At 39.8% G+C, this 24,602-nt stretch overlaps 1 protein-coding gene across 3 annotated transcripts in view; it reads right to left on the reverse strand.

The window, feature by feature from the left end:
- The window catches only part of F13A1 (coagulation factor XIII A chain), a 178,416-nt gene that overhangs the window by 149,400 nt on the left and 4,414 nt on the right, over positions 1-24,602 (reverse strand). Inside the window, exons 1-2 of one of the 3 annotated variants that reach the window (XM_070747200.1) lie at positions 4,654-4,696; positions 3,930-4,105 (exon numbers count right to left, since the gene is read on the reverse strand). In XM_070747200.1, the coding sequence (XP_070603301.1) occupies positions 3,930-4,080 (151 nt within the window). In that variant the 5' untranslated portion in view covers positions 4,081-4,105; positions 4,654-4,696. Of the gene's footprint in view, positions 1-3,929; positions 4,106-4,249; positions 4,315-4,653; positions 4,697-24,602 lie in introns of those variants that run through there. The other 2 variants (XM_070747199.1, XM_070747201.1) reach the window with 2 other exon arrangements.

Consider the following 24,602-nt stretch of genomic DNA (forward strand, 5'->3'; position numbering starts at 1 on the left):
GAGCCCAAAATTTTGGTTGCTAAGCAAGAGCGTTGTTAAGTGAGTTTCACCACATTTTACAAGTTGGCCACACCCACCCAGTCATCTGACCACCAAGCCACACCCACAAAACTGGTAGGGAAAAATTTTCGATTTCACCACTGGTTAGCCATATTATGGGTCCTGCCAGCCAAGGTATGTGAGCTGGCAGGGGCTACTGGTAGGAGACATGCCTTCTTTGCTGTAGCTCTGCCCTTTAGAATATTCTCCCTTTGGAGATTAGGATGATTCCAACCCTGTTAGCCTTTCATAAAGTCATGAAGACCTGGTTACCAGCCCTGGTCTGGAGCCCCAAGGGTATGAAGGCCCTTGTTTCTTCACTATATTAACTTCTGTGGTGATAGTTTTACTTAGTGACCATATCTATTCTGTATTGCTTTTTGTTGCTTTATTTTTTTAATGTTATTTATGATGTGATGTCCAGACATGGACAGAGAGAGATGTGTGGAGAGTTGTTTAGTGTTATTTCCCCTTTTCTCTAGATCAGTGGTTCTCAACCTGGGGGTCGGGACCCCTTTGGGGGTGAAGCGACCGTTTCACAGGGGTCGCCTAAGACTATGGGAAAAAACAAATTTCCCATGGTGTTAGGAACTAAAGATTCTATTCTGGCATCCTTTACAATCCAACCAACCAGGCGTTTACAGTGGGGGTGTTCCCCTGACCTTCCTGCCAATCAGCTTAAAGCTCTGTTGGGAGAGGTGGCGCTAGACACCACAACATGAGGAACTGTATTAATGGTTCACGGCATTAGAAAGGTTGAGAACCACTATTCTAGATTATAATAATGATAAGATAAGTTAATTCTTCTTTTTGAAAAGAAAAATTGCATAATGCATTTTGGACCTATTAATAAAGTCGTGATATTAATAGTACATCTGGGTGGTAAGAATAGGAAATGCTCTTGTGCACTATAGTACTTAAGATAAAAATTGTTGGAGTCTTTCAAATGGAAACAGTTTTTCTTTGTTTTCCCTTTCATTTCTCTTCAAGAAAAATGAAGAGCACTTTTATTTTATTTTTTTTATTTTGTCCAATACACAATAATACACAATGAAGGTTATAGAGGATATAGTAGAGAAGAAATACAAGATATAGGAGAGACTATAGGACGGGGGACGGAAGACACTGTAGCATGGTAAAAGGAATAATGGGTTTATAATAATGGGTTTTTAACTGTTTTTAATATTGGATTATTATTATATGCTGTTTTATTACTGTTGTTAGCCGCCCCGAGTCTGCGGAGAGGGGTGGCATATAAATCCAATAAGTAAATAAATAAATAAGTAAGTAAGTAGGTAGGTAAGTAGGTAAGTAGGTAAGTAGGTAAGTAAGTAAGTAAATAAGTAAATAAAGAAATGAAAGAAATGAAAGAAATAAAGAAATGAAAGAAATGAAAGAAATAAAGAAATGAAAGAAATGAAAGAAATAAAGAAATAAAGAAATAATAAAGAAATAAAGAAATAAAGAAATAAAGAAATAAAGAAATAAAGAAATAAAGAAATAATAAAGAAATAATAAAGAAATAATAAATAAAGAAATAAAGAAATAAAGAAAGAAAGAAATAAAGAAATAAAGAAATAAAGAAATAAAGAAATAAAGAAATAAAGAAATAAAGAAATAAAGAAATAAAGAAATAAAGAAATAAAGAAATAAAGAAATAAAGAAATAAAGAAATAAAGAAATAAAGAAATAAAGAAATAAAGAAAGAAAGAAAGAAAGAAAGAAAGAAATAAAGAAATAAAGAAATAAAGAAATAAAGAAATAAAGAAATAAAGAAAGAAAGAAAGAAAGAAAGAAAGAAATAAAGAAATAAAGAAATAAAGAAAGAAAGAAAGAAAGAAAGAAAGAAATAAAGAAATAAAGAAATAAAGAAATAAAGAAATAAAGAAATAAAGAAAGAAAGAAAGAAAGAAAGAAAGAAATAAAGAAATAAAGAAATAAAGAAATAAAGAAATAAAGAAATAAAGAAATAAAGAAATAAAGAAATAAAGAAATAAAGAAATAAAGAAATAAAGAAATAAAGAAATAAAGAAATAAAGAAATAAAGAAATAAAGAAATAAAGAAATAAAGAAATAAAGAAATAAAGAAATAAAGAAATAAAGAAATAAAGAAATAAAGAAATAAAGAAATAAAGAAATAAAGAAATAAAGAAATAAAGAAATAAAGAAATAAAGAAATAAAGAAATAAAGAAATAAAGAAATAAAGAAATAAAGAAATAAAGAAATAAAGAAATAAAGAAATAAAGAAATAAAGAAATAAAGAAATAAAGAAATAAAGAAATAAAGAAATAAAGAAATAAAGAAATAAAGAAATAAAGAAATAAAGAAATAAAGAAATAAAGAAATAAAGAAATAAAGAAATAAAGAAATAAAGAAATAAAGAAATAAAGAAATAAAGAAATAAAGAAATAAAGAAATAAAGAAATAAAGAAATAAAGAAATAAAGAAATAAAGAAATAAAGAAATAAAGAAATAAAGAAATAAAGAAATAAAGAAATAAAGAAATAAAGAAATAAAGAAATAAAGAAATAAAGAAATAAAGAAATAAAGAAAGAAAGAAAGAAAGAAATAAAGAAATAAAGAAATAAAGAAATAAAGAAATAAAGAAATAAAGAAATAAAGAAAGAAAGAAAGAAAGAAAGAAAGAAAGAAATAAAGAAATAAAGAAATAAATAAATACAGAAAGAAAGAAAGAAAGAAAGAAAGAAAGAAATAAAGAAATAAAGAAATAAAGAAATAAAGAAATAAAGAAATAAATAAATAAAGAAAGAAAGAAAGAAATAAAGAAATAAAGAAATAAAGAAATAAAGAAATAAAGAAATAAAGAAATAAAGAAATAAAGAAATAAAGAAATAAATTAAGAAACAAACAAACAAACAAACACCATCTGATTTTCCGTTTTCCGTTTTTCACAGAAATCCTTTAAAGCCAAACTCCGATCAAGTCTACTCCCGCTAACCTCAAAATGCAGGGAACAACTAACTCTATATGGGCAGGTGTTAGGTGCCAAATCAACGGGTGGGAAGAATCACCCTGTATTTAAAGAAAGACTAATTTTGCTATGATTTTTCAAATAGTGCATCAAAGCCATTCTGTAAATAAATTCCTTTCCAGAATGCATACAAGATCAGGCATGGAGATGATTTTGTGAACTGCCAAAAAATGCCCACTTATGCAGGTGCCTAATAGAAGGTTATATGGATAGCAAGCGTGCTGGATTTATTACAAAACTGCAAGGGAATATATCCCTTGTATTTTGTAGCCCATGACAATGATCTGCAATGTGCTAATCACCAAGAGAAAAAAGCAGATGTCGCAGCCTTGAATTCTGTCTGAACTTCAATATTTTGCAACAGTATGACTGACAGGGAAGTGAAGAAAAAAAAATAGCAATAGTGTTTTTACAGCCCTCTCTAAGCGGTTTACAGAATCAGCATTCTTTCCCCCAACAATCTGGATCCTCATTTTATCCACCTCGGAAGGATGGAAGGATGAGTCAACCTTGAGCCAGTGGTGAGATTTGAACTGCTGAACTACCGCTAGCAGTTAGCTGAAGTAGCCTGCAGGGCTGCACTCTAACCACTGCGCCACCCTGGCTCAAAACTCTCAGGTGTATTGATTAGTTCTACATTGTGTGGTTAGAAATATAGAAATATAGAAGATTGACGGCAGAAAAAGCCCTCATGGTCCATCTAGTCTGCCCTTATACTATTTTCTGTATTTTATCTTAGGATGGATATATGTTTATCCCAGGCATGTTTAAATTCAGTTACTGTGGATTTACCAACCACATCTGCTGGAAGTTTGTTCCAAGCATCTACTTTTCTTTCAGTAAAACAATATTTTCTCACATTACATCATCTTTATTATTTCCAGGATCTAGTCCTACCTTCTCTCTTAAATCCCCTCAGCACCAAACCAATTGTCTCTACTTCAGGTACTTCGTCTTCTTCTGCGTTGGAAACATTGGGTGGGACAGCTCTTCGCCCACTCAAACCAGCAGGAGGTTTCTTATTCTCAGTGGCCCTTGCTTCTGACATTGTAGCTATCTCACTGATGCCTCCCCTACATGAAGGAAGGAAAAAGGGAAAAGGTTAATGCGATCTCTACACTAAGCAGGTCATGCTATCACAAGTGGGGTAGGGAGGGAAGAGTAGAAAAATAGATGCAAGCTAATGTCACACAAATATTCCAATTCATTTCTCTTACATGGATACATGACAAAAAGCACTAAGAAAATTTTATACCAATACCCAGAACACGCAAGGATTCCATTTTTTTTTTAAAAAAATTCAAACGTAAATTTAAAACTTCAAAAACAAAAACAAACACACAAAAAATTAAGCATGCTATCTCTTTGATCCTATACAAATTACCAGAGGGGGGAAAATGTGCATGAAACCCATTGAATTTCACAATTCCTGGGTCAATTAGTGTATGCATATTGAGGCTTCCCGAAAATACTTTCAGCGTTTCATTACGGCTTGCTCATAAAATATGTTCTCTAAGCTCAACTCTTCCCATGCACCAGTTCAAGCAATCATGCAAAATATTTTTTTCAGTAATTAATAGACTATGAAATTAATCATCAGAGTGAATTCTAAGGAATATACCTTGTCTTAGAAGTTGTGTGCCTTGTTTCTCTTCAGTTTGACAAATAGAGCAAACTCTGTCCAAATATAGGCTTGAGCAAATGCTATATATGGTCTCTTCCACCCCCCCACCACTCCCTTCCTCCATCCCCTCCCTTCATGCCTGCAACATGACAGTCATCATAAAACAAGGAGCGAGTTGTGAAGGCTTGCTCTGTCCTCGTCTTTATTTTTAAAAATATTTTTATTGAAATGTTAACAGCAGTAATCAGAACTAATACAAATTAAAAGAGAAAGAGAAATAAGAAAAACCAAAGGAAAAGGCAAACGTGCAATTAGAAAAAGCATAGAAGAAAATAGGAAAAAGAAATATATTTAGGAAGGGACTTGTGATACTCTTCACAGCAGTTATATTTTAACCTTTCTCTCTAAAGTTACACCATTTCGCTCTTCTTTTTATAATTTATCCTTTTTTTAAAAAATTACACATAAAATCCATAAGAAATTTCCAGCCACCAATAAATATAGATATTGTCCTTCCTTTAATCGAACAAATTAGTTTGTCTTCTCAACAAACCCTGTCAATTTTATCAACCATTCCTTCATGCTGAATTTTTCCACCTTTGTGCATTTCATAAGCTTGCCAAGTAGAGTAACAATATATTGAAATAAACATTTGTGGCTTTTTCCTATCCCTTTATTCATCAATCCTAAATGGAAAAAAAATGTTTATTGAATATTGATCTGTTCCATTTTTATTAGCTTTTCTCCATCTGAATCTCATTTGAGAAGCAAATTAATATTAATCATTTAAAGGATTATATAGAGACTGAAGGATGGAAAATATAACTACGCTGGAATATAACTATAAACTATAATGAGCAGGCTTTCTCAGCCTTTAGAACAGTCTGTATATCGGTAGCGGATGTGCAACATAAATATCGTGATCCCAAACAAGATCTTGAAAATATGAAAGTGTTTTTGACCCAAGTCAGACTCAGAGCTGGATTCAGAGAATCCAGTTCAAAGCCATTGGCAACTATAGATGATGATGATGATGATGATGATGATTATTATTATTATTATTATTATTATTATTATTATTATTATTATCATTATTATTAGACTTGTATGCCGCCCTTCTCCAAAGACTCGGGGCGGTTCACAGGATAAATACAAAAACAATATGTATACAAATCTAATTACGTAAAACTATCATCCAAGATCCCACTACATTAAAAAGCAGTCAATTAGCTCAGTCACATCCACACATAGCATTTAATGGTCAGGGAGGGGGTGGGCATAGTCTAGCTGCCCCATGCCTGGCGACATAGGTGGGTCTTAAGACTCTTGCAAAAGGTGAGGAGGGTGGTGGCAATGCGGATCTCTGGAGGGAGCTGATTCCAGAGAGCCGGGGCCGCCACAGAGAAGGCTCTTACCCTGGGCCCTGCCAGACAACATTGTCTGGCCGACAGGACCCACAGAAGGCCAACTCTGTGGGACCGAACTGGTCGCTGGGATTCAGATATGAGACAAGCAATGGAATCTGAAATATATATTCCAAATAGCTCTTGGAAATACAACTAAACCTCTTCTTTAATCATTTGGATGCAAATCTGAAATATATACTGTATTCCAAATAGCTCTTGGAAATATAACTAAACCTCTTTTTTAATCATTTGGATGCAAAAGTCATATACTACAGCAGTGATGGCAAACCTATGGCATGGATGCTACAGGTGGCACATGAAGCCATATCTGCCGGCACACGAGCCATTGCCCAAACTCAGCTCCAGCTCGCACGTGTGCACCAACCAGCTGATTTTTGTCTCACACAGAGGCTCGGGGGGGGGGGGGGGCATTTCCGACTTCCGGAAGGCCTCCGGGGGGATGGGGGAGTGTGTTTTTGCCATGCACCAACTGAACCGGATTTGTGATTCCATTGTCACGTCACCAGCAGGTCGCTAACAGTTCGGGCAATCTGGAACCCTGATGGAAGGCTGAGTCAGCCTGGAGTCAGTCAGGATCCATCGCCTGCAGTGATAGCCTGCAGTATTGCATACTAACCTCTGTGTCACTAAGGATCTTTAAATATCTTTAGGCCTTGTTTTCTTCCTTAATCTGTACAGAAGATAAATGTAAAGTGTCCAGATCATTTGCCTATCATCTTCTCAAAATTGGCTGCTGATTGGCTGCATTGGCTGCCGATTGGTTTCTGTTCTGTCTGGGTCCCCCCAGACGCCAACACCAACCAAAAAGAGTAGCCAGACACACTGGTAAAAAGCAAAGGCAGTTTATATAATTCAAAGCAAACACAGGTAACAAAAACTGTTCTTACAGACAGGAACACTATGAAGCTTCACAGAGGTTTCACGAAGGCCAGGCAATAAAACAGGATTCTTGCTGGCAAAAACCACACTGGAGATAATAAAACCCACGCCTCCAAGTCTTCCAGACTTCTAGGCCACAAGACAAGATCAGAGACGCCGAGAATCGAAGCAAGGTCACAGGACTCCCAATTGATAACTCTCCACAAGACTGTAAGGGCGGGCCTGCCTTTTCAACCCTGCTGAGGAGAACCACACCCAAACCCAGCTGTTGCCAATTCAGGGATGGAAATACCTTTCTAATTGGCCCCGTCTTTGAGCTGCTCGTCGCTGCCTCGTGTCTATTATAGCCTGTGCGTCTTCATCCAATGACACCAGGCTACTAGCTGGGGAGAGACACCCCCCCGGGGGTCTCAGGCTGCTCTCCCTCCTCCTCTTCCTGATGTTCCTCTCCCCCGTCTGCCTGGTCCTCCCCCTCCTGTTCACTGTCCTCCTCCTCTGGGCATGGATCCGGCAGAGATCCAGCCGGTCCCTGAGGAGCCTCAGGCTGAATCACAACAGTTTCCAGACACAATTCAAAGTGTTGGTTATGACCTATAAAGCCCTACATGGCATAGGACAAGATTACCTCCGAGACCGCCTCCTAATACACGAATTCCAGCATCTGGTAGGTCCCAGAGTTGGTCTCCTCAGGGTCCCATCAGCCAGACAATGTCGGCTTGCAGGACCTAGGGGAACATCCTTCTCTGTGGGGGCCCCAGCCCTCTGCAATCAGCTCCCCCTGGAGATGTGCACTGCCCCCACCCTCCTTGCCTTCCAAAAAAGTTTAAAGACTCATCTTGGTCGCCAGGCCTGGGGTCATTAGATCTTTCTCCCTGACCAACGAATGTTTTTTAGTGTGTTTTATGGATTGAATGATTATGAATGTTTTAAATTATTTTAGGTTTTTTAGGGTTTTTTAATTATATTAATTGGATTAGATGTATTACTATGTTTTTATAGTGAGACGCCCCGAGTCCTCGGAGAGGCGTGGCATACAAATCCAAATAAATGACTGAATAAACAAATAAACAAATAAACTAACGAATGAATGAAGACTGGTATGATAGCTGTCTCAAACATTGACTTCTTGAGGATGGGCAGATATTGTCCTTGTCAAGGCAAGAAGACCACCCTCTCTGAAAGATACCTTAATCACTGCCTTTATTCAGCCTTCTGTTATCTCCCAGACAGCTTTTATCAGCTAAGTGGTGCTGGAATCCAAACCACAACCAGAAAAATTGATGCTGCAGAGAATGTTTATCCCTTTCCTTAGCATTTATAGGCTTGGACTTCTAGATTTAGCCTCAATTGTTTTTACTAGACTAATCCAGCTAACGTCTAGCTCCAAATGTGTATGAGGGATTTTGTCTTCCAGATTCTGCTCCAAGTAGTCTGTAACCAATCTCCTATCACATTTTTTAGGATGCACGTGCTCAGATCACCATAAGTGATAAGCAAACCAGAAAAGTATAGTTGCCCTGCCACTTACACCATCCTAGGAAAACCCCCTCAAATCTGAGTTCTTTCACATATTAACTCTTCGTTGTGCACTAGTATCCTTCCAAGTTCAATGTTTATTACCCACAAAATAAATGTGCAACCATATAGACATGATAGGTGCCATTTTTGTTTATAGTGTTTTGTTTATAAGTTTCCATAATGTTCAATATAAGTCCTAAAAAGTGCTCAGACTCCCTTATGGTAGCTTTTCCAAACTTAACATGTTCTAGAATGATAAATTTGAACTATGATTCCATTTTCTTCATTGCATGGCCATTTATTTATTTATTTTTATTTATTTATTTAGTCCAATACATAATACACATTGAAGAGAATAGATAAGTAGTAATATAACTAAAGAAATGAATAGAAGAAAAGATATAAAAGTATAGGTGAACAAATTTGAAAGGAAGAAAAGATAAATGAGATAAGGAGAGACAATTGGACAGGGGACGGAAGACACACTGGTGCACTTATGCACGCCCCTTACTGACCTCTAAGGAACCTGGAGAGGTCAATTGTGGATAGTCTAAGGGAAAAATGTTGGGGGTTAGGGGTTGACACTACTGAGTCAGGTAATGAGTTCCATGCTTTGACAACTCGGTTTGTGAAGTCATATTTTTTACAGTCAGGTTTGGAGCGGTTAATATTAAGTTTGAATCTGTTTCGTGCTCTTGTGTTGTTGCGAATATTTGGGATATTCTGGAATCAAATATGAGGATTTGAGGAAGGCTGATTTGGGAAATAATATATATGACCACCTGATGTTGTCTAATGTAATATTTCAAAACTGTAATTACAACATTTACCAATACAACTTGAAAGCAGTGATATCAACTCCATAATTAGTTAGAAACCTTCATTCCAACTAAACTTGGAACTTTATCATTTGATCAATTAACTGACAGCAGATTGCAGATTATGTATTACTTGTAATTTGAGAGGGTGCTAGCATATATTTGGTGAAAAACATATAATAAATCCTTTCATTTCAATAGGAAGGATAGAATAGAGTAGAATTATTTATTGGCCAAGTGTGATTGGACACACAAGGAATTTGTTTTTGGTGCATATGCTATCAGTCAGTGCAGAGCAACCCAATGTTTTACTACCACACTGTGGGCGTGGCTTATGCATTTTCTTTCAACATCTTTCAGTGCAAATTGGGTGCTCTGGGGTGGAGCTCCATTTTCGCTACCCCACTGCGTCCCCCCCTGTCCGGGCAGCAGCCCACCCCTGTTCTCAATGTACATCAAAGAAAAGATACATTTGTCAAGAATCATAAAGTACAACATTTAGTGATTGTCATACAGTACAAATAAGCAATCAGGAAATAATCAATATTAATATAAATCTTAAGGATACAAGCAACAAGTTACAGTCATACAATCCTAAGTGGGAGGAGATGGGTGATAGGAACGATGAAAAGACTAATATTAGTAGTAATGCAGCCTTAGTGAATAGTTTGACAGTGGTGAGGGAATTATTTCTTTAGCAGAGTGATAGCATTCAGGAAAAAAACTGCCCTTGTATCTAGTTGTCTTGGTGTGCAGTGCTCTATAGCAGTGTTTCCCAACCTTGGCCACTTGAAGATATCTGGACTTCAAGTGGCCAAGGTTGGGAAACACTACTCTATAGCATCATTTTCAGAGTAGGCGTTGAACGAATTTATGTCCAGGATGTGAGGGGTCAGTAAATATTTTGCATGACCTTTTTTTTGACTCGGAACCAAGGAGCCAAGAGAAATGTATATCCATCTAAGTAGGCTTAATGTAGTTGGCTTCCCACAAACCCAAAGGAATCAAAGCACATAATTCTCACAGGAACCCCCAACCAGTTGAAATGGAATCTCCGACTTTAATAAAAGGAATCTGAAAATCACAGCACCATTGCATCTATAGAGGAATCGGAATTAGTCAACATTAGATAATTAAATGGGGTGGCACCACAACAAAAGTCATTAGCAAACTGCCTTCCTCTGATAATATGTTACAATTACATATCTCGTTTTTTGGCTCACTGCCTTCACCACAAACTGTTTTCCTACACTTGCAAAAACACTTAATGAGATTAATTCTGTCCTTACAGGAGAAAGAGTGCTGTCAAGATGAATACTAAAATCCCGTTGCGTGGTTTGACTGTAATGGTAAGATATTTACCCTCCTTCCCATATGTTTTTAAATGAATCCCCATTTCAACTCATGGAAACATTTGAAGGGAGGGGGGGAAATGTTGTGGGGATGGGAGGGGTTTTCAAACAATTATGTCATCAAATCTAAGAATTACATTTAAATTGTGTTTTAGAAATTAATCACTAATGTCTGCTATGTTTGCTAGCAATCCTATCACAACAAATACAACCAATGCTTGTTTTTGGAATAGCATTTCCACAGTATTTTTTAAAATGATAGCTATTAATTGATGATCTCAAAATATTAATTATGAACTTCTTCATACCCCCTATTGTTAGCCTCAGAAATGTGATGAATTTAATTCTGCAACTTGCTGCTAATAAATTTCCAGGTTAAAATGGCATATTTGGCCAGTTAGAATGCTTGGTAAACATTATTGTTTGATTTTTTTTTAATCTCATCAAATTAACAGGATACACAGAGTTCTAGTTGGTTCCTGAAATGGCTCAGCAATGGTGAACATCTTTTGCATTAGGTAAAGAAGTATTATTCTATAGCTGTGTCAGATTTGTATTCATTAATTAATAAGGCTATTCAGTGATATTTCTGTGCCTCTCTGCAGATGATGCAAACCACAAACCAATCCTTTCAGAGAGCAGGAGATTGGGGAAGGCTGAATTATGTTGGCAAAAGTAGCAGAGCTGCCCCAACCACATTTTTTTATTTATTTATTCTTTCATTTGTTCAGTTTCTATAGCTGTCCATCTCAATCCAATTGACTCTGACTTTGCTCCTGGCAACCTCCTTTAGTAGAATTGTCTGAAAATGATGGTGGGAAACCCACATTTAGTATGTATCAAAATCTATTTTCTAGTTTATTGATGAAAACATATCTCTATAAGGAAGTAAAATGGGGTTATTGATATGTATATATTATTATGTATATGTGTGAGAGTGAGCAAGATATAGATCAGTGTGAAATCAGTTCTTTCCACATGTTTGCAGGTAAAGTATTATGTTGTTGTTGTAAGCTGCCCCAAGTTTTCGTAGGGGGCGGTATAAAAGTCTAATAAATTATTATTATTATTTTTAATTATTATTATTATTATTATTGTCTTAAAGGTGCTTTTCAAAAGGCAGCTGGACTTTCTTGTATTTTTTCCTTGAAGACGCTTTGTTTTTCATCCAACAAGCTTCTTCGGTTCTAACTGAATGGTGGAGAATGGAAAAAATTATATTCCTTGTTGTTAGTACTCTAAAGGTTGGTCATTAGCTCTTGGAGAGTCATTGAGGCCACTTGGGCATTTAACTGTATCCTCAGGGTCACCTGAATCAAAATGCAAATGGATGTGGAACCTCTTTGGAACTGCTGAAAGGACTGTGTTGTAAACAGGAGATATCTCAGGGACCGCCTTCTGCTGCACGAATCCCAGCGACCAGTTAGGTCCCACAGAGTGGGTCTTCTCCGGGTCCCGTCAACTAAACAATGCCACTTGGCGGGACCCAGGGGAACAGCCTTCTCTGTGGTGGCCCCGGCCCTCTGGAATCAAGTCCCCCCAGAGATTAGAATTGCCCCCACCCTCCTTGCCTTTCGTAAGCTACTTAAAACCCACCTCTGCCACCAGGCATGGGGGAATTGAGATTCCCTTCCCCCTAGGCCTTTACAATTTTATGCATGGTATGTCTGTATGTATGTTTGGTTTTTTATATTAATGGGTTTTTAATCATTTTTAGTATTGGATTATTATTGTATGCTGTTTTATGATTGCTGTTAGCCGCCCCGAGTCTTCGGAGAGGGGCGGCATATAAATCCAATAAATAATAATAATAATAATATCGGTTGGTGGTGCCATATATCTCCCCCTTTGTTGAGATAGGGCTGCTCAGTTTTGACACAGACAGACAGTAGTTTTTGACTTTTTTTCAAAATTCAAGATTTCTCTTTTATCATACTTAATTTGTAATTGTTGGAAGTATTTCATTAGTGTCCCAAGTAGGCATTTCAGGCCCAGTTTAGAATTTGACAGTAGAACTGCATCATCCAAATATCACAAAACCAAAATTTTCCTTTTTTCCTAGTTATTGATAGTGACCATCAACCTAAAGTAATGTAGTCTCGAGAGTTCAGATCATTAGCACAAATATTAAATAGTGTAGAATTTACACTACCCACAGAATATAATCTTGTCTCACACTTTCGTTCATCATATAGCCTATAATTGCAGCATTGCATCTAAATATTTTGATATAGTGCCTGCATTAAATATGTGAGATGCCTGCCAGGCACCAAATTCTCTAATTTAGCTCAGTTTGGTTCTATTAATGTAATCAAATGCAGCTTTAAAATCTATTAAAGCGGCAAATAATCTGCCTTTCAGGAAAATAGAATATTTTCCTGCTAGGTAAGTTAATGTAAAGCATCAATCAATTGTTTATCTGCCTTTTATGAAAGGCAGTTAAAAGCATTTGTCAAAATAGTGTTCCTCAAGGTAAGAGATTAATTTTTCATTTAAATGTCTAGCATAAAGTTTCCCCAGGACGGGTAACAAATTAATTGGCTTGTAATTGTCAGGGCCTTCGGTTTCTCCTTTCTCTATAGAGCAGGGCCGTCAAACTGGATTTCATTGAGTGTTGCATCAGGGTTGTGTTTTACCTGGGGGGAGGGGGCAAGGCCAGTGGTCATGGTCATCTTGACATCACTGATGTTGGAGGCACTTGTGGTGGCCAAGTGCTAAGCAGGACTTCCCTCAGGCTCAGACCCTCCCACACAAAATCTCCTTCCTTCCTTCCTTCCTTCCTTCCTTCCTTCCCCTCCTTCCTTCCTTCCTTCCTTCCTTTTTTGCTCCTTCTTCATTCTCCTTCCTTTCTTCTCCCTTTTCCTAATTTTTCCTTCCTTGCTCTCTTCCCACCTTTTCTTCTTTTTCTTTCCTCTTTTCTTTAAACCTTTCCTGTTCTTTCTTACACACTCAATGCAAAAGGGTAAACATTTATGGCCATACAGTCCTATGTGAGAGGAAATGGGTGGCAGGAACAATGAGAAAAAACTAGTACGTAGTAATAGTAGTGCAGACTTAGTAAATAGTTTGACAGTGTTGAGGGAATTATTTGTTTAGCAGAGTGATGGCGTTCGGGGGGGGATGTTCTTGTGTCTAGTTGTCTTGGTGTGCAGTGCTCTGTAGTGACATTTTGAGGGTAGGAGTTGAAATAGTTTATGTCCACAATGCGAGGGGTCTGTAAATATTTTCACAGTCCTATATTTGACCCGTGCAGTATACAGGTCCTCAATGGAAGGCAGGTTGGCAGCAATTGTTTTTTCTGCAGTTCTGATTATCCTCTGAAGTCTGTGTCGGTCCTGTTGGGTTGCAGCACCAAACCAGACAGTTATAGAGGTGCAGATGACAGACTCAATGATTCCTCTGTAGAACTGTATCAGCAGCTCTTTGGGCAGTTTGAACTTCCTGAATTGGCACAGAAAGAACAATCTTTTCAATCATGTTTGTGAAAAAAAATCCCTCTACTTGTTAATTGAATCTTGCATTCATTAAGCGAATCCAATTCCCCTCATTGACTGTGCTTGTTGGAAGCTGCCTGGAAAGGCCACAAATGGCAATCACGTGAACCTGGGATACTGCAACCATCATAAATACATGCCAGTTGCTACATTTTGATCATCGTTTCTTATCCTGGGGATGCTGTCATGGCCGTAAGCATGAGAACGCATGGTCTTATCAGTGCCACTGTAACTTTGAATGGTTTCTACAGAAGTGGTTGTAAGTCAAGGATTACCTGTAGTTAATTAATCAGGTTTTACAATACAGTACTTTATGTATTGAACACAGCTGCTTGTAGTTTACTGAATGAAAAATGGTTAAGTAAGATCTGGCACCGAAGCTTTGTGAGTTTAGCCATAAGTATATGTCATTTTGAAGAGTCCATAGTCTTGAAAGTCAGCAAGGAAATGTTTAAAATAATTCTGTGATCCCAGCCATTTTACTTCTTTAAGCACAGGTGGGATATACAGAAATGCCAGAATGCTTCATTAATTGGAAATTCACCTACTATACTGATTTATTCATATCTCAAGACCTAAAATGATCACCTAACATCAAAAACATCATCAAAAAGCACAAGGAAGAATGTTCTTTCTGCACCAACTCAGAAAACTCAAACTGCCCAAGGAGCTGCTGATACAGTTCCACAGAAGAATCATTGAGTCTGTCATCTGCACCTCTATAACTATCTAATTTGGTTCTGCAACCCAACAAGACCGACACAGACTTCAGAGGATAATTGGAACTGCAGAAAAAACAATTGCTGCCAACCTGCCTTCCATTGAGGACCTATTTACTGCATGACTCAAAAAGAGGGCTGTGAAAATATTTACAGTCCCCTTGCATCCTGGACATAAACTGTTTCAACTCCTACCCTCAAAACGTCGCTACAGAGCACTGCACACCAAGACAACTAGACACAAGAACATTTTTTTCCTAAACGCCATCACTCTGCTAAACAAATAATTCCCTCAACACTGTCAAACTGCACTACTATTACTACTAGTTTTTCCTCATCATTTCTGTTACTCATTTCTTCCCACTTATATGACTGTAACTTGTTGCTTGTATCCTTACGATTTTATTAATATTGATTGTTTCTCCATTGCTTACTTGACCCCATGACAATCACTAAGTGTTGTACCTCAGGATTCTTGACAAATATATATTTTCTTTTATGTACACTGAGAGCATATGCACCAAAGACAAAATCCTTGTGTGTCCAATCGCACTGGGCCAATAAAGAATTCTATTCCATTACTCATTTAACAACTTGCATTTTTAGTTTGTAACTGAGGCAAAAGCTTCCCCCCCCCCCTTCTCTCCAACGGAAGAAAAAGGGGGAGGAGAGGAAAGAATATAAAAACAACTTTTATTTTATTTTATTTTATTTTATTTTATTTTATTTTATTTTATTTTATTTTATTTTATTTTATTTTATTTTATTTTATTTTATTTTATTTTATTTTATTTTATTTTATTTTATTTTATTTTATTATTTTATTTTATTTTATTTTATTTTATTTTATTTTATTTTATTTTATTTTATTTTATTTTATTTTATTTTATTTTATTGTCAGTCCAATACATAATACACATTGAAGAGTTGGTGAAGACTGAGAAGATTCAAATTTTGAATATTGAAAAAGAACATTCTGGAGATGGACAAAGGGGAAGGGGGGCAGTGTGGAGAGGATGCAGTGAAGTGGAATGGAACGTTTTTGAAGATGGCTGCCAGCTGACACTCTGAACAGGAGTCTCCCCTATGTAACATTTTGCTACAGGCCCTCTGTGACAGAGCGCAACTCTTAAGCACTGTCTGCCATCCTGTCACCTGACAATACAGACATACATATTTTATTTCTGTTCTGACAAGCAGAGGCTGGGAAGATAACAGCAAACCTCTCACAAAGACAGAAACTTCCTCAAAGGGAAGGAAGCTGAAGAGCTGGCAGGAAGAGAAGATTTAGTTGAAACTTGGAGAAAGGGAGAGAAGGGAATAGATGGCTGACAAGCTGTGTTAGCTTAGGCAGCTTTGAAGCTGTTGAAGGCTTATTCGCTTCCGGATAGCCTGGAAGAAGTGGCCCAGGGTGGACCAGAGACCATGAAGAGATGGACAGGGAGACAGAGGGATCATCTTTTAGAGGAAAATTGAAGAAGACAACATCTGGGAGATTACCATCCAAACACAATTAAAATCTTTGCTTAACTTCAAATAAAAAAAGACAGGGATTGAAATTTAGTTTTCTGTTATATAAGTATGTAGCTCCAGTTTTCTAATTGGAACCATATTATAAGTAGAGAAATAGTTAACTCTTCAAATGCTTGAACAGAAACCCATAAATTGCTGCTCATGTACAGCAAAAGCTACAGGAAGGCAGGGGAGAGAAACCAGCAGGTCTGGCTACTTAAATGCCTTATTTTAAGCATTGTTGAAAGAAATGCTAGTTATCTTGCAAAGATTACTAAATTAAAGGGAAAAGATTCATAGGAAAGTTTTTGTATGCAGACATAATCTTTGAATGTCACACAATGTCAGCTTTATTGAAGCCTGGCACTCCACAAGCAATTCCATCACCAGACACATCGACCTACAACCTACAAACCCCTGAGAATTCAAATCAACCACACAACCAACCAGTAATGGCACTGTCACTTTCAATCAACCTATGCAATCCATCCACGCAACCCATGCCACCACCCACAACCAGGGCCGTCGATAGACCGGTACTACTGGGAGTCCCGTACCGAGCCCGGTGAAATTGACCAATTAGAGGGGCCCGCAGTCAGCAGTTCCTTGCACATGCGCAGACTGTCACCTCGGAAAAGAAAAAGGCCGGGCCCTTTTGCGCATGTGCAAGGAGCTGCTAATTTGGCGCCAGAAGGCCGGGGCCCCTAATTGTTCAAAAGGTTGTGAGAAGATGAAGCTGAGCTTCCTTCTTAGCGCCTTTCAAGTTTTCCGGCAACTGCAGCGCCCCGCCCGGCTGGAGCTTCCCTGGCGGCTGCAGCAGGTGAGCTTTGGGGCTGATGGGGGTAGGCGAAGGCGGCGTGCTGGCCGGCCAGAGCCGGGATTGGATAAAGCAGAGGCGGGTAGATGGCTGGCAAGCTGCCGAGGGAGGCCGGCGGGGGCAGGTTGAGCAAGCCGGGCTTGGGGACGAAGGCGGCGGCGGGCAGGGGGACCAAGCCCGGCGGGGTGCAGGGCGAAGGCGTCTCGGTGCGCAGGCAGGCGCCGGGGCTGCTGGCGGAGCTCTCCGGGGAGACACTGGGCACCGGCCGCGCCGGCTCCTTGGCCAGGAGAGCGTCAATGCGGATTTCTCCGTGGGCTTCTGCATGCCGGCTTCTGGGCTCCTGCTTCGGCCCTGCTTTGCGGGGCCTTAACGCGGCTCTACCTTTTCCCGGAGCGGCGGCGTTGGGCGATGCGGCCGCTGCTCCAGCCCCTTCCTCGCAACTCACTCACTCACTCACACACACACACACCTGCCCGATCGGCTGGGCGCGCCGCTGCCCCCCTCTTCTACAAGCCGCTACGGCGGGGTGGCTCCTCCTTTCCCTCCCCTCCCCTCCTCCGATTTGGGGCTGGTGGGAGGGTAGCGGCAGCGGAAGGGCCGCACGCAGCGGGAGGGAGATGGCGGCGGCACCGACAGCCGCAGCGGGTAGTAGGCCCCTCTCCCCCCCTCTCTCCCTCTCTCTTTCTCTCAGCAGTCGCAGGCAGCGGGTAGTAGCTGTGGGGCAGCGGCAGAGTAGTCAGCTGTGAGGCGGAGGCTGAGCTCTGGAACAGAGGCACTGACCGTGGCGGCTGGACAGCATTTACGGCGTTCTAGCAGTGCTCCATTCCGGAGCTCCGCCTCACAGCTGACGACCTTGCCGCCGCGAGAAAGAGAGAGGGAGAGAGGGGGGAGAGAAAGAGATAGCAAGAGAGGGAGAGAGAGAGGGAGAGAGGGGGGAGAGAGAGAGGGAGAGGGAGAAAGAGAGAGGGAGAGAGGGGGGGAGAAAGAGAGAGAAAGAGATAGCAAGAGAGGGAGAGAGAGAAAGAGAGAGGGGGGAGAGAGGGAGAGAGGGGGAGAAAGAGAGAGAAAGACATAGCAAGAGAGGGAGAGAGAGAAAGAGAGAGGGAAAGGGGGAGAGATAGCAAGAGAGGGAGAGAGGGAAAGAGAGAGGGAAAGGGGGGAGAGAGGGGGGAGAGAAAGAGAGAGGGAGAGATAGCAAGAGAGGGAGAGAGAGAAAGAGAGAGGGAAAGGGGGAGAGAGGGGGGAGAGAAAGAGAGAGAAAGAGAGGGAGAGAGAGAGAGGAGAGAAAGGAAGAGGAGAGATAGAAAGGAAGAGAGAGAAAGAAAGAGGGATAGAAAGAGAGAGAGAGTGAGAGATGCTCAGTGAGCCTTTCTTTGAAGTTGCCTTTCTTTCTTTCTTTCTTTCTCTCTTTCTTTCTTTTTCTCTCTTGCTCTTTCATTCTTTTTTCTTTCTCTTGCTTTCTTTCTTTCTCTTGCTTTCTCTCCTTCCTTCCCTCCTTCCATTTCTTTCATTCCCCCTCTCTATTTTTATTTCTCTTTCATTTTCTTTTTTTCTCTCTTTCTTGCTCTTTTTCTTTCTCTCTTTTACCTTCCCTTCCTCTATTTCTTCTTTTCTTTCTCCTTCCTACCTTCTTCCCTCCCTCCCTCCCTTCAGTCCTTCCTCTCTTACTCTCCCCTTTCATAAGTTTCCTTGCTTCCTTCCTCTGTTCCTGTCCCTTCCCCCTTTCTTTCTTTCTTTCTTTCTTTCTTTCTTTCCTTCCTTTCCTCCCTCCATTTCTTGCTTTCCTTTTCCTTCCTCCCTTCTTTCCTCCCTCATTCCCTTCTTTCACTCCTTCCTCTCTTACTCTCCCCTTTCACACCTTTCCTTGCTTCCTTTGCACCCTTCCTCTGTTCCTGTCCCTTCCCTCTTTCCTTCCTTCCTTCCCACCCTCCGTCCATTCATTCACCCATTCCTCTCTTGATAGCCCCTTTTACCATTCCTTCCTCCCTCCCTCCCTCCTTCCTTCATAGCTCGCCCTCGCCTTTCTTCCCTTCCTTCCAGATGGGAGTGCCCCCTCAAGACACCCGCCTGACTGCTGGTACCCTGCTTTTTCTCTCCCCTCATCCTTTCCAGCTCCTCGCGTTTGCTGGCTGGGGAATTCTGGGAGTTGAAGTCCAGATAACTTCAAGTTGCCAAGGTTGGGAAACACTGGCCTATGGGACCGCCTCGTTTGGCGTGAGGCGGGAAATGATCTCCGGGGGATGGAGTGGCTTGGCGACTTAAAATAGTTTTAAAATGGCGGGGGGGGGGCAGACACTTAGGCTGTATGGGGCCCCAAAATTCCTGATGGTGGCCCTGCCCACAACCAACACTTCACCTCCCAATAACCCTCATTTGCTATGACCTCCCCATCACAAGATGTGACCAGTGAAGGGCTGCAAAAATTGATACTACTACCCTGTGGGTGTGGCTTATTCTGTAGGTGTGGCTTGCCAGCCATTGACCAGGTGGGAGGGGCTTGACAATCAGGTGACTTGAGGGTGGCTTAAAGGGCATGCGACTGGCTTAAAGGTGGCCAACCTGACGTCACTCACATCAAGGGTTTGGGTTAGGGTGCCTGGCCTCTCCTCGCCTCAAAGAGATATAATTTCCCCTATCTATTTACTATTACTGATATACTGTTAAATTCTAGGTATATATGCCATATATGTACATACATATTACACACAGGCACACAAAAATATACATTATCTACTGTTTAAACTATATGTGTATACACACATACAGAGAGAGACAGCGACTGACAGAGACAGAGACAGAGAGAGCTCTTCTAAAATTATACACATTCAACCTCATTTACTGTGATAGGAAAAACATACCCAGAGCCCAGAAGGTGGGGGGGAGAAAAAAAAATCAAAAATTTTCTACTGGTTCTACGTACCTGACCGTACCCATAGGAGCCCATCACTGGATGTGACCACACCTGACCCCTCAAAAGACCTATCACAAGACCCTCACCTGATGTGACTCTCCCATCATAAGACCTAGTGGCCAAATGAAGCCCTTATAAGCAGAAGAACAGCATTCCCTACATTCCACTGAAGATGGAGTAAGCAAAGTTGACTCTTCTATGACTTGTGGACTTCAACTCCCAGAATTCCTGAGCCAATCATGCTAAGTCAGGAATTCTGGGAGTTAAAGTCCACATGTCATAAAAGAGCCAACTTTGCCTACTCCTGATGTCCCAGCCTGGTAATGAAACATTAGGAAACCAAGGAGAACAAACCTTCACCCTCATCCTACACCCGAACTACACATATTTGCCCCTATCGCAACCTCAGCTAGGTTGCAGCTGCCCAACCTACCCTGAAATGGACTGGGGACCTTAGGTCTCCATTTTTTAATGCTTTTTCATTCCTGTTGATTGCGAAATCACAAATGCCATTTGCTTTTACCTCTAAGCCCTCATTATGAAAGAAGGAAGAAATGTGTATTTTAATTACTTCAGCTTAATGGGCCTGAACAGGGATAAGCATACAGATGCCCTCCATATACGTTTTGAATGATAATCCTCATAATCATCCTTAGAATTGCAATCTAAACCATGTGGAGGGAGCAGGTTGCCTAGCCTTGGGCCAGATGTCTTCAAATCGAATCTAACTTGATTTTGATAGATGCGGTGTGGAAAATGGCAATTTCACAGTTTGCCTCCTTTTACAGGGCAGGGTGCTTGTTCCAAGAACACACATATCCTCATTGAAAACCCTCGATATTCTTTTGTAAATGCACCTCTGGAGTCTGCATGCTTTGCATCCAGCTGAGAATGTAAGACAGGCAGAAGATGCATCTCTGCAAACAAGAAAATATAGCAAAGTTCCGGAGTCAATTATGACCCTCAAAAGGCTTGAAATCTTTTCCTTGAAATATGGCATTGCTTGGTTTTAAACTACCCTACCTCCGCTGCTGGTGTTTATGTGGATAGTTTTCCTCCTAATTGAATTTTAGCAGTACCGAAGAGCTGACTAAAAGCTTCTGCTCTCATATCAAATATTTGCATTTTGGATTTATTCAGTCTACTTTGGAGAGTTCACCGGTGCCAGCCAGGATGCAAGGAGGAAACTCAAGCAGATAATGAAGAAGAATCCAGGGTTTTTTTCAAGTTTCAAGTTTCAAGTTTCAAGTTTTATTGGATTTATATGCCGCCCCTCTCCGAAAACTCGGGGCGGCTAACAACAATCATGAACAATATACAATAAAATCCAATACTAAAAGCAAATTAAGCAAATTTTTTCCTCTGAATATTAAAGCTGTGACTGGACTATGGTGTCACTTCTTGTAAAAGTAGGAATTAAAAATTCTCAGTAAAAGAGACCCTGTTTTCTTTACAAAAATCCCCAAATTCAGCTACAGCCTAAAGAAACTGAACTCAGTCAATAGATACATTGATTCAGATGAATTATTGGTCTAATTCTCCTACTATTTTTTATATTTATTATTTTTGGATTGTGACATGTGCATACCAGCAAGAGTTAAGGAAGAACTCTGCAATTGATAATGACATGATAATTAGCCCAATCGGGGTTTTAAGTGCATGGCAATAAGGACAAACGCTTATTTCAGGCTTCAAAAAAATACACTGCTCAAAAAAATAAAGGGAACAGTATAACTCCAAGTAAATCAATTCTTTATGAAATCAAACTGCCCACTTAGGAAGCAACATTGATTGGCAATCCAATTCACATTCAACTTTGTACAGAACAAAGTACAATAGTACCTCTAGATACGAGCTGCTCCACATGTGAGTATTCCAAGTTACGAGCCGCGACGCGAGCGAAATTTCTGTTCGACACCCGAGCTCAAATTCAGAATATGAGCCAAGCTTCCACTAGGTGGCACAAGAATCTCCTTGTTTCTGGTTATCTCGGCGCGAAAAACAAAGTCTAAAGGCATTCGTTCGAGATGCGAGTTGATCGACTTACGAGCTCGGGTCTGGAACGAATTAAACTCGTATGTCAAGGTACCACTTTATTCAATGAGATTATTTCATTCATTCAGATCTAGGATGTGTTATTTGAGTGTTCCCTTTATTTTTTAGAGTAGTATATATATATATGTTTTAATGTATATGTTTTAATGTATTTCTTATTAAAGATTTTTTTTAAAGGAGAATATTTATTATTTATTAATTGGACTTTCCAAGGACTTGGGGCAGCTTACAACATATAATAAAACCGTACGAAACATCTTAATCCAATTAATTAAATTTAAGATCTAAAACCCCCAAAACCATAAAAACAGTTATTTCATTCAATCAACTTTCTTTCAACCCATTCATTGGCCAGAGGGAAAGAATCTAATGGCCCCAAGCCTGGTGGCATAAATGAGTCTTAAGACTCTTATGGAAGGCGAGGAGGGTGGGGGCAATATGAATCTCTGGGGGGAGTTGATTCCAGAGGGCTGGGGCTTCCACAGAGAGAGCTCTTCCCCTAGGCCCCACCAAACGACATTGTCTAGTTGACAGAACCTGGAGAAAGCCAACTCTATGGGACCTAATTGGTCGCTGGGATTCATGCAGCAGAAGGTAGTCCCGCAGGTATTCTGGCCCGATGCCATGTGGGGCTTTATACATCATAACCAACACTTTGAATTGAGTCCAGAAACCAATTGGCAGCCAATGCAGACTGTGGAGTGTTGGAGAGATGTGTACATGTCTGGGAAAAGACCCATGACTGCTTGTGTGGCTGTGTTCTGCAGAATTTGTAGTTTCCGAACACTCTTCAAAGGTAGCTTCACGTAGAGAGCAACACAGTAGTCGAACCTCAAGGTGATAAGGGTATGAGTGATCATGAGTAGAGACTCCCTGTCAAATAGGGCCTCAACTGGTGCACCAGGTGAGCCAGGGCAAACGCCCCCCTCACCACAGCCAAAAGATGATGTTCTAAAGTCAGCTGTGGGTTGAGGAGGACACCCAAGTTGCATACCCACTCTGAGGGGGTCAAGAGTCTTCCCCAGGGTGATGGAAGGACAGACGGAAGTGTCCTTGCAAGGCAGAACCCACAGCCACTCCATCTTGTTGGAGTTGAACTTGAGCCTGTTAGCACCCATCCAGACTCCAACAGCCTCCAGACACTGGCACATCGCTTCCACTGCTTCACCGAGTGGACATGGGGTAGAGATGTATAACTGGGTGTCATCAGCATACTAATGACAACTCACCCCAGAGATCAATAATACATTAGATAACTAATAACTAAGTTTAAAATATATATTTTAGAGCCAGGGTGGTGCAGTAGTTAGAGTGCAGCACTATAGGCTACTTCAGTGAACTGCTAGCTTTAAAGTTCAAATCTCACCACCAGCTCAAGGTTGATTCAGCCTTCCATCCTTCTAAGGTAGGTAAAATGAGGACCCAGATTGTTGGGGGCAATATGCTGATTCTGTAAACCACTTAGAGAAAAGCACTGTGAAGGGTATATAAGTGTAAATGCTATTGCTATTGTTATATGTTGTTATTTCTGGTAACCCTTAGATCAGGACTTATATAACTAGGCTTTATGGATTTCTTTTAGATAAGAGATGGGATATGGGAAGAAAATATCATTTACTGTATGTTACAACATGGTAATAAGGTAGTAAAATTATTTATATTTCTTGTGATGAAGCGGAAAGTAATTTCTTAATATATTTCTTTATTTTTTATTTATAATACTATATTCTTATTTTTTTCTTTCTTTTGTATTTTTTCTTCTCTACACTATCTTTTTTTTATTTTCCTTTTAAGTTTGTGTTGGTTTTTATTGCTGTAATTGTATTTTAATAGAAAGTGGGTAAATGATCCTGCATATTTTAGAAAACTGTGGGCAATTGCAATCTTCCCCAGACAGTTTTTTCCTATTTGCAGAAAAAAGCAAACAAACATACCCAAGATATTTCTAGCACTATATATCAAAAAAATGAAGTTTATTCCATTTTTTCCTTATTGTTTTATGAGAAAGGGGAGGAGGAGGAAAAGTGGAAAAATCCAGGACAGTTATAATAAAAAGTTGGGACATATTCTCTTGTAAAATTATGTGAATCAGAAAGTATGCCCAATTAAAGTTTAATTTGAAACTATGTTCACCCCATTTTCTAGCTTCTGTACTAGAGTTAGTTCTTTTCAAACCACCAAAATATCTTTGCGCATCTCAAAACTGCAGCAGACACTGGAAAATAAAAGCCATTTAGGTAATGGGGAGGAAAATGTTTTTGGGCTGCAGTGCCGGCTGGAACCAATCAACGCCCACCCTTCCCCACTCCAAAAATGGGGCTTGAGATGTCAAAAAAAGAGCATCCAGTTTAAGGTAGTGGGTGGTTCTGTCCAGCGCTGCAGCCCGAAAACACTTACCTCCTTGATTCCAAAAGCGGGGCATGGTATACTGCCTGCCGCCTAAA

The sequence above is a fragment of the Erythrolamprus reginae genome, chromosome 3 (genome assembly GCF_031021105.1).
Source record: "Erythrolamprus reginae isolate rEryReg1 chromosome 3, rEryReg1.hap1, whole genome shotgun sequence".
In the NCBI taxonomy this organism is placed as follows: Eukaryota; Metazoa; Chordata; class Lepidosauria; order Squamata; family Dipsadidae; genus Erythrolamprus; species Erythrolamprus reginae.